The 12,366-nt window shown below is 43.8% G+C and overlaps 1 protein-coding gene across 1 annotated transcript in view; it reads right to left on the bottom strand.

Annotated features, from left to right (window-relative positions):
- The window catches only part of LOC125454879 (ribosomal protein S6 kinase alpha-2), a 427,165-nt gene extending 415,082 nt beyond the window's left edge, over positions 1-12,083 (bottom strand). Inside the window, exons 1-2 of the mRNA XM_059648491.1 lie at positions 11,947-12,083; positions 11,462-11,515 (exon numbers count right to left, since the gene is read on the bottom strand). Coding sequence (XP_059504474.1) covers positions 11,462-11,496 — 35 coding nt within the window. The 5' untranslated portion in view covers positions 11,497-11,515; positions 11,947-12,083. The remainder of the gene's footprint in view (positions 1-11,461; positions 11,516-11,946) is intronic.
- Positions 12,084-12,366: the final 283 nt, after the last annotated feature.

Below are 12,366 nucleotides of genomic sequence, written 5' to 3'. Positions count from 1 at the left end.
GGGCGCATTGGTAAACATTTTTCAATATTCTATAGATTCAGGATCAGTTCCTGTAGATTGGAGGGTGGCTAATGTTTCAAGAAAGGAGGGAGAGAGAAAACAGGGAATTCACGACGTTAATTCCCAGAACGGCAAGGCTATCATATGTTGAAAGATTGGAGCGACTGGGCTTGTATACTCTTGAGTTTAGAAGGATGAGAGGGATCTGATTGAGAGGTGTAAGATTATTAAGAGATTGGATACTCTGGAGGAAGGAAGCATGTTTCTGCTGATGGGTGAGTCCAGAACCAGAGAACACAGCTTAAAAATAAGGGGTAGGCCATTTAGAACAGAGTTGAGGAAAAAACTTCTTGTCCCCGAGAGTGGGGGATATATGGAATGCTCTGCTCCAGAGGCAGTGGAGGCCAACTCTCTGGATACTTTCAAGAAAGAGATGGGTAGAGCTCTTAAAGATGGTGGAATCAAGGGTTGTGGGGATAAGGCAGGAACAGGATACTGATTGTGGATGATCAGCCATGATCATAATGAATGGTGGTGCTGGCTCAAGGGGCCAAAAGGCCTACTCATCACCTATTGTCTATTGTGTATTGTATGCATGAATAAGTGTGTGTTATTAAATATCCTGCTTCAGTAATTAATAAAGTCTATTTTGTTAACTCAAAAAAAGTAGTTAAATTGGCTCCTTTCAAACATAAGTTAGTTTCTATTTCGCCACAAAACACCAAGTTTCCAGTTGCTTGCCACTTCAATACACTACATTGCAACCTGGGCAACATTTCTGTTTTGGGCATGCTGCAGTGCTCCAGCAAGGCTCAATGTAAGCTGGAAGAACTGCATCAGATTTTCCATTTGGGGACCCTGCAGCCATCAGGACTGAACACCAAGTTCAACAATTTTAGAGATAGTAGGAACTGCAGATGCTGGAGAATGTGACATAACAAGGTGTAGAGCTGGATGAACACAGCAGGCCAAGCAGCATCAGAGGATCATGAAGGCTGAGGTTTCAGGCTGAGACCCTTCTTCAGAAATGGGGGAGGGGATGGATGTTCTGAAATAAATAGGGAGAGAGGGGAAGGCAGCCACAAGATGGATAGAGAAGATAGGTGGAGAGGAGACAGACCAGCTGAAGAGGTGGGGATGGAGCCAGTAAAGGTGAATGTAGGTGGAGAGTTAGGGAGGAGATAGGTCAGCCCAGGGGGTCGGACAGTTAAAGGGGGCAGGATGAGGTTAGTAGGTCGGAGATGGGGGTGGGGCTTGAGGCAGGAGGAGCGGATAGGTGGGAGGAAGGACAGGTTAGGGAGGCAGGGACGAGCTGGGCTGGTTTTGCAATGCAGTAGGGCAGAGGGGATACTTTGAAGCTTGTGACATCTACATTGATACCATTGGGCTGCAGGGTTCCCAAGCGGAATATGAGTTGCTATTCCTGCAACCTTCGGGTAGCATCGTTGTGGCACTGCAGGAGGCCCAGGATGGACAGGCCATTTGCAGAATGGGAGGAGGAGTTGAAATGTTTTGGGACTGGGAGGTGCAGTTGTTTAGAGTGAACCGAGAGTAGATGTTCTGCAAAGCGATCCCCAAGCCTCCTCTTGGTTTCCCCAATGCAGGAACAGCGGATACAATATACCACACTAGCAGATGTGCAGGTGAACATCTTCTTGATATGGAAAGTCTTCTTGGGGCCTGAGATGGGGGTGAGGGGGGGTGGTGTAGGTGCAGGAGTAGCACTTACTGCAGTTGCAGGAAAAATGTGCCGGGTGTGGTGGGGCTGGAAGGGAGTGTGGAGCGGATAAGGAAATCACAGAGAGAGTGGTCCCTCCGGAAGGCAGATAAGGGTGGGAAGGGAAAAATGTCTTTGGTGGAGGGCTCGGACTGCAATTGCCGAAGTGTCGAAGGATGATGCGTTGGATCCGAAGGTTGGTGGGGTGGTACGTGAGGATGAGGGGGATTCTGTTTTGGTTGTTATTGCGGGGAGGGGGTGTGCAGGATGGGTTGCGGGATACGCGGTAGACACGGTCGAGGGCATTCTTGACCACTGAGGTGGGGAAGTTGCGGTTCTTGAAAAACAAGGGCATCTGAGATGTACGGTAGTGGAATGCCTCATCCTGGGAGCAGTTGCGGCAGAGGTGAAGGAATTGGGAATAGAGGATGGCATTTTTACAGGAAGGTTTGTGGGAGGAGGTGTATTCTAGGTGGTTGTGAGAGCCGGCGGGCTTGAAATGGATATCGGTTTCCAGATGGTTGTTGGAGACGGAGACAGAGAGGTCCAGGAAGGAGAGAGAGGTATTAGAGATGGTCCAGGTGAACTTAAGGTTGGGCTAGAAGGTGTCAGTGAAGTGGATGAACTGTTCTAACTCCTCATGGGAGCACAATGAGGTGCCGATACAGTCATCAATGTCACGGAGGAAGAGGTGGGTTTTAGGGTCAGTGTGAGTATGGAAGAGGGGTTGTTCCATATAACCTACAAAGAGGCAGGCATAGCTTGGGCCCATGCAGGTACCCATGGCCACGCCCTTTGTCTGCAGAAAGTGGGAGGAATTGAAAGAGAAGTTGTGAGAGTAAGGACGAGTTCAGCTAAGCGGATGAGGGTGTCAGTGGAAGGGGACTGGTCGGGCCTGCGGGACAGGAGGAAGCGGAGGGCCTTTAGGCCATCTGCATGGGGAATGCAGGTGGATAGGGACTGGACGTCCGTGGTAAAGATGAGGTGTGGAGGGCCGGGGAATTGAATGTTCTGGAGGAGGTGAAAGGTGTGGGTGGTGTCACCGACATAGGTGGAGAGTTCCTGGACCATGGGGGAAAAATGGAGTCCAAATAGGTGAAGATAATTTTTGTGGGGCAGGAGCAGGTGGAGACAAGGGCAGTCAGGTTTGTGGATTTTGGGAAGGAGATGGAAGCGGGTGGGGTGGTGTTGGGGAACGATGAGGTTGGAGGCTGTCGAAGGGAGGTCACCTGAAGTGATGAGGTTGTGGATGGTTTGGGAGATAATTATTTTGTGTTCAGAGGTGGGGTCATGAACAAGGGGACAGTAGAAGGAAGTGTCAGAGAGTTGGCGCCTGGCCTCGGCGATGTAGAGGTCAGTGCGCCATACTACAACTGTGCCTCCCTTGTCTGTGGCTTTTATGGTGAGATAACAAAGTGTGGAGCTGGATGAACACAGCAGGCCAAGCATCTTAAGATGCTGCTTGCGCTGCTGTGTTCATCCAGCTCCACACTTTGTTATCTCGGATTCTCCAGCATCTGCAGTTCCCATTATCTCTGATCACGGTTTTATGGTGAGGTTGGGATTGGAACAGAGAGAGTGGAGGGCTGCACGTTCTGTGGGGGAGAGGTTGGAGTGGGTGAGCGGGGTGGAGAGGTCGAGGCAATTGACGGCAGTTAGAGATGAAGAGGTCAAGGGAGGCTAGGAGGCCTTGGGATGCTGGCTTGGAGGAGGGGGTGCTTTGGAGGCGGGAGAAGGGGTCAGTAGAGTGAGGGTTAAGCTCATGATTGAAGAAGTAAGCATGGAGGCAGAGGTGGCGGAAAAACTGCTCGATGTCCAAACGTGACCAGTATTCATTGATGTGTGGGCAGAGAGGAACAAAGGTAAGCCTTTTACTGAGGACTGACCTTTCGTCCTCAGTCAGGGGGAGGTCTGGGGGGATGGTGAAGACTTGGCAGGGCTGGGTGCTTCTGTATCCTCTGGAGCTGCTGGTTGTGGAGGCGGTGGTAGGAGGAACATTGGCATCAGCTGAGGGTGGAGTTGCGTCGGCCGTGGTGGGTGGAGTTGCATCGGCATTGGGCAGAGTTGCATCGGTGTCGGCGGTGGGCGGAGCTGCCTCAGTGGTGGGCAGAGCGGCGGAGGCAGCAGCAGCAGTGGTGATGGTAGGTGAGTCCTCAGTGTCTATGGTGTTGGCCCCAGAAATGGAGGCAGTGGAATTCGCTGTCCCGGAAGTGGTGTACCTGGCAGCAGAGGATGTGATGCCATCTGTGGTTGTTCCAACAGTGACCACATGGCCAATGGCAGTGGGCACATTGTGGGCAAGGTCCTGGGTAGGGCTTATGGGAAGTGGAGGAAGCCCGTTTTGGGTGGTAGGTACCAGTAAGTTTTCTGTACTTACTGTTTTTTGTGTCCAATAAAGCTGAGTAGAATTGTGAGTTCAGGTTGTGGATCCTACGAAGAATAAAAAACAGGAGAGTCCTTTGCAGGCCTGGGAGAGGGAGGTTCTGAGCTGGGGTAGGCTTGATTGTAGTGCCAGGAGATGGCGGCGCATTGCTGTGAGTGTGTGTTCAGGAGTCGCAGGGAGAAACTCCTCTGAAGGGTCTCAATGTTCTGAATGTAGACATTGTCGCGGTTGGTGAAAAATTGAGAAGGCCTGAATGTGGACTGTAGTCCATTGGGGATGATATGTTCTGTAGGCACCTATTAAGAAAGGTGATGTGACTGTCGTACCTGGTTTGCTTCAGGACGTGGTCGAGCAGTTTCAAGGCCGAAAAGATTACAAGAGATTTGCAGTGGGAGAGAGATCCCCTGAGGTTTTTCTGGAGGGAGGTGGGTAACGTCTTCAGGGTAGACATCCTTAGAAAAGGCTTCACAGTGGGGTTAAAATTATTTCAAAGATAGTAAGAACTGTAGCTGCTGCAGAATCTGAGGTAACAAGGTGTAGAGCTGGATGAACACAGCAGGCCAAGCATCATCAGAGGAGCAAGAAGGCTGACGTTTCGGGATCTCCTCCCTACCTCCCCGCCCACACTCACCTTTACTGGGTCCATCCCCCCCCTTTGACCGGATTGTCTCCTCTCCATCTGTGTTCTCCTCTATCCGTCTTCAATCTGTCTCCCCTCTCTCCCTATTTATTTCAGAACCTCCTTCCCCACCCCCATTTATGAAGAGTCTCGGCCCGAAATGTCAGCCTTCCCACTCCGCTGATGCTACTTGGCCTGCTGTGTTCATCCAGCTCTACACCTTGTTATCTCAACAATTTTAGAACCTGAATACCTCATTCCATGTCCTTCACCCATACTCACACCCCAGGTCCCTCTAGTGATGGGCTACTTTTAGCACAGCCAACCATTTCACCAACTTATGGTCCCGATTATCAGATTTTCTCCTTCTCTGGCTCACCATTATCAATCTTTTTCTATGCCTAACAGTCTGGCTCCATCTCCACCTATCTGCTTACTCTTTCTCCCTACTTCCTTTCATCAGTATATATAAATCCTAAGTAATATCAGTTTTGAATAAGGCTCACTAGACTGAAATGTTATCTCTGCTTTCTCTGCACAGATGCTGTCAGATCTGCTGAGTTTCTGTCGGAATTTCTGCTTTCATTAGAGAACTAGAGGATATGGTTGTACGCTGAATGGAAGGCAACATGAGAATTTTTAAAAAAACTATCTTTTGCAGCAGAGGTTTGATTTTGGAATATGCTGCCTGAGAGTTTTGGAGATAGATTCAAAACAGAAGTGGATCTGTACCTACAGGGCACAAGTGTTCAACTATGGGGACAGCTTAAATTAGATTTGAAGGAAGTTGGCATGGACTCAACTTGCTGGATGAAGTCCTTCTGTGCAGCAACAATTCTGTGGCTCTATGACATTCCTATCTGTCAGTACTTGTTCATTTCTTTTTATCTCCAGTAAAATACTTGTGTCTATTTGAGACATTGATGATCCCTGGGGTTAATCACCTGTATTCTTTTGAGCAGAGATTAGACAGGCTGCATCCTCCATGAAACACTCTCCATTGAATGACTCTATAACAAGCTCTAATTATTCAGAATCATAGAGTAATGCAACATGGAAACAGGTCCTTCAGCCCACACTGGTCCATGCTGCCCACTCAGCTAGTTCCAATTGCTCCCATTTGGTCCATATCCCTCTAAACCCTTCCCATCCATTTACCTATCCAAATGGTTTTTTAAATGTTGCTGTTGGACCTGCCTCAACCACTTTCTCCAGCAGCCCATTCCACATATGCACCACCCAATGCGTGAATTTGCCCTCAGGTTCTTCTTAAATCTATCCCTTTTCACCTTAAATCTATCCCCTCTCACCTTAAATCTATGCCCTCCAGTTTTCAATTTCCCATCCCTGGGAAAAAGATAATATCCATTCACCTTACCTATGTCCGCCAATGATTTTATACACCTCAATAAGGTTACCCCTCATTCTCCTAAATTCCAAAGAATAAAGTCCTATCCTGGCCAACCACCTCCTTTAACTCAGACCAGGCAACATCCTCTTAAATATTCTTTGCACATTTTCCAGTTTAACCACATCTTCCCTATAACAGAGTGAACAAAACTGTCCTCAATTCTCTAAGTGCGGCCTCACCAATGACATATATAACTGAAACATTACATCCTAACTCCCATACTCAATGCCTCGACTGATAAAGGCCAGCATGCTAAATGCCTTTTTCACTACCCTGTATACCTATGATGCCACTTTCAAAAAACTATGTATTTGTATGCCTAGGTCCATCTGTTCCACAACATTCCTCAAGACCTTTCCATTTAATGTGTAAGTTCAACCTTGGTTTGACTTGCCAAAATGCAACACCTCACACTAATCAGTATTGAATTGAATTTGCCAATTCTCTGCTCACTTCCCCATTTGAACAAGATTCCTCTGCAATTTTTGATAACCACCTTCACATCAACCGTACGTCCTAATTTTGTATCATCCGCAAACATACTAATCACGCCTTGGGCATTCACATCCAGATCATTTACATAAATAATGAATAACAAAGGTCCCAGTACTGCTCTCTATGGCACACCTCTAGTCACAGGCCTCCAGACTGAGAAACAACCTTCAAACATTGCCCTCTACTTCCTACCATCGAGCCAATATTGAATCCAAATAGCTAGCTTTCACTAGATCCCATGCAAACTCTCATAACTAGCCTACTGTGTGGGACCATGTCAACGCCTAATTAAAGTTCATATAGACAACATCCACTACCCTACCCTCATCCATCCTCTTGGTTACCTCAAAAAAACTCAAAAAGATTTGTCAGACATGACTTCCTGCACACAAATCCGTGCTGATTATCCCTAATCAGAGATTAAGTATCCAAATGTTGATTGATCCTGTCCCTCTCTAATAACTTGCCTACGACTGATGTAAGGGTCGCTGGCCTGTAGCTCCCTGGCTTGTCTTTGCTACCTTTCTTAAACAATGGAACCTCATTAGCCACCTTTCAGTCTTCCGGAACTTCACCAGAGATTAGAGGTGAAGCACTTGCTGAAGGATTGATAAACAAAGATTGCAAATTCAATGCAATTGGTAAAAGAGTTAAAGGTGAGAGGCAAGGGTCAAAACTGTTCTTTCAAAACTGTTCTATTTCCCTGTGCTGCAAGATTTCACAGTTCCATACATCTTTGTGGCAAGGTTCTGGGCTGTTAATGGTTACTTGCTTAAATAAGTGGAGGTTCTGTTCACTAGAGTTGCTATTGTCATTTCAGCAGTCTTGAACCTTAAGAGAATGGGTGTACAGTTGATGTGGAGAGAATTGGGGAATGCGCCATTTGCAATTTCTCGGGTAGTAGCTCTCTCACTTCTGACTCTCAAGATTATCACTTTGTATCATTTTTTCAGTACTCAGTCACAAAATCTTTGGCTGGCAATCCAGTGTAGTACTGAGGGACAATTGCACTATTGGAGATACCACCTACTGAGATTCTAAACTGAGGTCCCGTCAGGACCCTCGACAGGCAAAATGCCTTGGCAGAATTTGGAAGAGACCAGGGAAATTATCTCTAGGCCTGGTGAATGTAAATCATGTAAACAATGTCACAAAATACACTATCTGATCATTATCACATTATTATTTGCTGTGCCTAAATTGATTACATTTTCCAAATCACAACTGGATTACATTCTCATTGATTTAAAGTGCTTTGTAATGTCTGGTTGAAAAGTGCTACATAAATTCAAGGCTTTTGTTTCTTTACTATTGTTAAAAAATCATGTGCAAACTATTTAGCAAACTATTTCATTCACAAGCTGCCTTTAGACCCCAGATTTAATAGAGGAGTATCTAGATGGTCAGCTAAGATAATTCTGCAAGCATGTTCCATCATTGATTTTATATCTTGTGCCCAAGGGAAACATAAATGATGAAACAGCTCTTGAATTGTCACAGTTTACAATTTTGCACTGCTAACACTGCTTCATAAGCAATCTCCTTTTAAGTTTTAACTACTTTATTTTCATGGAGTCTTAGAGATCAGCACAGCACAGAAAAATGCTCCATCACATCCACACTGGTCAAAGCAACCCCCTAACTTGTCTAATCCCATTTTCTAGCACTTGGCCCATAGGTTTGTAAATCTCGGCATCACAAGTGCACATCTAACTACTTCTTAAATATTTTGAGGGTTTCTGCCTCTACTACCATTACAAGCAGCAAGTTCCAGATTCTCACCATCCTCTGGAAGATAAAACTTTTCCTGATATCTCCTCTGAACCTTCTGCTCTTGATCTTAATTTTCATTGATCCTTAAGGGAAAAAGTCCCTTCCTGTCAATCCTATCTGTTGCCCTTATAATTTCACACATCTCAATCAAGTCTTTTCTCAACATTTAAGGAAAACACTGTTAGTCTATCCAATTTCTCTTCATAACTGTAACTCTCCAGCACAGACAACACTCTGGCAAATCTGTGTTGCACCATTATCAATGCCATCGCATCCTTCCTGTAATGTGGATTTTAGAAATGGACACTATACTTTAGCGGTGGCCTAATCAAAGATTTATGCAGTTCCAACATAACTGCCTCAATCTATGCCTTAACTAATATAGACAAGTAACCAATTTGCTTTCTTAGCCACATTATTCACCTGTCCTGACACCTTAAGGGACCAGCCTACTTGCATGTCAAATTTTCTGTAATCCACAGTGTTCTCCAGAGACCAATCATTCATCATCTATTCCCTTGCTGTGTTTTTCTGCCCAAGTGCATCATCTCCCATTTATCTGAGCCGAATTCTAGTTGACTGTGATCAGCTCATCTGACCAGCTCATCTATATCCTTCTGTGATTTAAGGCTATACTCATCACTATTTACCACACCATTGGTTTTTGCATTGTCTGGGGGCTTAGTGATCAACCCTCCTACATTCAAGTCTAAATCAATTGTATAAACCACAAAGAGCAAGGTTCCCAACAATAACCCCTATGGGATCTCACTGGACACAGACTTCCCATGGGAAAAAACACCCCTCAATTACCACCTGCTGCTTCCTGTCACTCAGCCAATTGTGGATGCAATTTGCCAAGTTTTCCAAAGACTTTCACCTTTATTATCAATCTCCCATGCTGGATCTTACTAAAAGTCTTGCTGAAGTCCAAGCAGACTACCATTGCACTCAACTATGCACCTGGTCACCTCTTTGAAAATTTAATCAAATTAGTTAGACCAAGACTGTTTATCGGCCCCTGGATTTTATGTCCTTTCAAGCCTACCAGACAACACAGAACCTCCTCACTGCCTATGCTAGTTTATCTAATTACATCATAGACCTTCTCCCTGATTTCTATAGCCATACCATTCCTCTCTCTAGTGAACACTGAGCCAACATAATCATTTAGAACTCTACGTATATTTATTTTTCTACTTATGGATTTGGGCATCACTGACTGGCCAGTATTTATTGTCCCTGAGAAGCTGCCGGAGAGCTGCCTTCTTGAACCAGTGCAGTCTATGTGCCACAAGTAAATGCACAACAGCTAGAGGAGAATTCTAGGATATTGAGCAACAACAATGAGGGAATAATGATATAGTCCCAAGTCAGGATGGTTTGGAGGAGAACTACCGGGTGGTGATATTCCCATCTTCTGGCTCCACATGCAAATTACTGCTGTGGCCCTTAATGTATCGTTCTCTTTCCTTCATTAGCCATTTTCCCTTCCTGTACCTACAAAACAATTTAACATTTTCCTTCATTTTGCCTACCAGTATCCTTACATATCCCCTCTTAGCTCTCTTAAACTCCGTTTTAAACTCCCACTTGCACATTCAATAAACCTAGGGTTTCTACTGGAAACATGCCCTTCTATTCAAGTTAATTGATTAATACCAGGCCGAACACTTACACATCAGAGAAATGTAATATTTGTGCATAAAGGTTAGTTGTAGTATCTTTTGGATGTTTCAATACCATGATATCCATTTCCAGTTTCATATGCAATGTAAGATAACATTAGCTTTGCTGTATCAGGTAAAATACCTGTTGGAGTAAACATATTGACAATGAATAGAGTTGCCAACTCAGAGTGAAGCTATTCCAGAAATGTTTCTATGACCATGAAGGTGTCATCAATTGACCTTCAAGCTGTTTTACCAAATCTATGTACAATAAAATCAATTTGTGCATGAGGGGGCTAAGGAGTGTACTTATTCCACCAATATGTATGCTTTAATGTAAAAGAAACATACAAAGGGCAAAGTAGAAGCATGCCTGGTTCCACACCATTCATGTGTTATTTATTCTGTGCACCATCCTGATGATTGGAACAACAGGAGCTAGTTAGTGACAGAGGTAGTAACAGACACAGAATTTATAAGTAAAAGATCACACCAAACAAACCTAAGAAGCTGTTAAACGTTTCATCAGTTAGAAGCTTTTAATATGTACTTGTATATATTTAATATGTATATGTAAAACCCTGAATTCCTTTCAAGTCATGGTCCTGAGAGATCTAAAGGTTTTGTCAGTGTAAAGTAAAGGTGACATTTTAGGTTAGACAATGCAGGTTAGGTCTGAGGCTTTGTTTAGAATCTGTGTATTGGTTTGGAGTCAGACTGGTTTTATTTCTAAAATCAGAATTTATAAAACACCACAATTTATAGACAGTTAGTCAATGCGGTGTTTTATACATCCAGACCTACGTGAAAAAAGGCATTGAGTAATTCCTAGTACACACTTATTAATTTCATACGCCAACATACACGACACACCAACCAATTCAATTAAACAAGGCTGCATGTTTATGTCGGTAAGACTAAAATACCATATTACTGGATATACTGAGGACACAGAAGCCTCAACTCCTGAGCAAACTATAACTTCTCCTTCTCAATCTTATAAAATATTTCCAAAAACTAGAAACCATTTTGAGTTTTCAGGTAAGTGAAAGAAGCATCGGAATAAGCTTATTGCCACTGTGTTGTGACTCAAATAGCAAGTACTGTTGCAATTTTAGAAAACATACTGTAAGCCTTTGGTTGGCAGCTCAAATGGAAGTATGACTTGACAACTTTTATTCACATTATACTTTTTTGAGAAGCCATCAAAATTATGTCTGAAGTTCCATTGAATGTGGCACATACACAACATTCTGTAACACTTGCAAATTTCTCTTTTGTGTTTAAACAATGAAAGATGTCAGCCATGGTTTAGATACCATTGCATCTTCTCATTCTGCTGCACATCTTCCAGCTAGCCATGACACTTACAAGAACTAAAAAGGCATCTTACCTTCTCAAACTGTTCATTGACACAGAAGTTCTCATTCCATGGCTGTTCTTGTTTCTGAGGAATTTATAAAAAAGAAAGAAATGTAGACTTGCAGAGGTTAAAAAATATGAAACTGATGATGGTACAACAGGGCCTGTCCCATTGTTTCCTTAGTCCATACAGCACTGGACTGTAGTAGAAAATGTTTTGACATAGGTACACATGCCAGTTAAACTTACCACTCTTGCAGATTTTTTGTTACGAAAAATTAAAAGCCTCCACATTATTTAAAATTAAAAACTTTCCCAGCACAAGAAATGGACAACATAGAATTTTATCACTGAAAAAGGAACTTGTTTGCCTTGCTGTGAAAACTAATACAGTCCAGCACAGGAAATTATGCAATTTCCAGCACAAGCCTCAAACTTCACATTGATAACATAGAACAAGGATTCTGGAAATGATAAAATAAAGCAAGGCCGCCCGTTCCTAAACAAATATTGTACCTTGCTTGAATGTGATATGCTTCGACTGTACTGTAATCACATACAGCCAGCAGTACATTGCTGGCACATCAACCTGTTTTTGCACTCAGAATCAGTGGCTTTTGAGATTACTTTTTATACGTCCACATTTCAATGAATAAGCAATACAACCGCTCTTTAACAATGGTGTAAGATCTTTCGCTTCCTGAACTTGAGCAAGTAGCCCCGGACACTCCTTAAAGTTTTGAGGATGCTTCAAAATGAATCACCAGCTGAGGTACTGCATTTGTTCTACATCATCAGTCAACAAAGTGAGAATTGTAAATTTTGTCCTTGCACACATTAGTGTTCCTAGTTCACCAAACTGTGGAAACAATAACTAGATCCTCATTTTCTCCATGTGGTCACTGTCAAACTAAGATGCTTTTAAGCAGGCATTTA

This window comes from Stegostoma tigrinum, chromosome 9 (assembly GCF_030684315.1).
Source record: "Stegostoma tigrinum isolate sSteTig4 chromosome 9, sSteTig4.hap1, whole genome shotgun sequence".
NCBI classification, from domain to species: domain Eukaryota; kingdom Metazoa; phylum Chordata; class Chondrichthyes; order Orectolobiformes; family Stegostomatidae; genus Stegostoma; species Stegostoma tigrinum.
The sequence above is the reverse complement of the archived record's forward strand: the minus strand, read 5'-3'. Positions and strand labels throughout refer to the sequence as shown.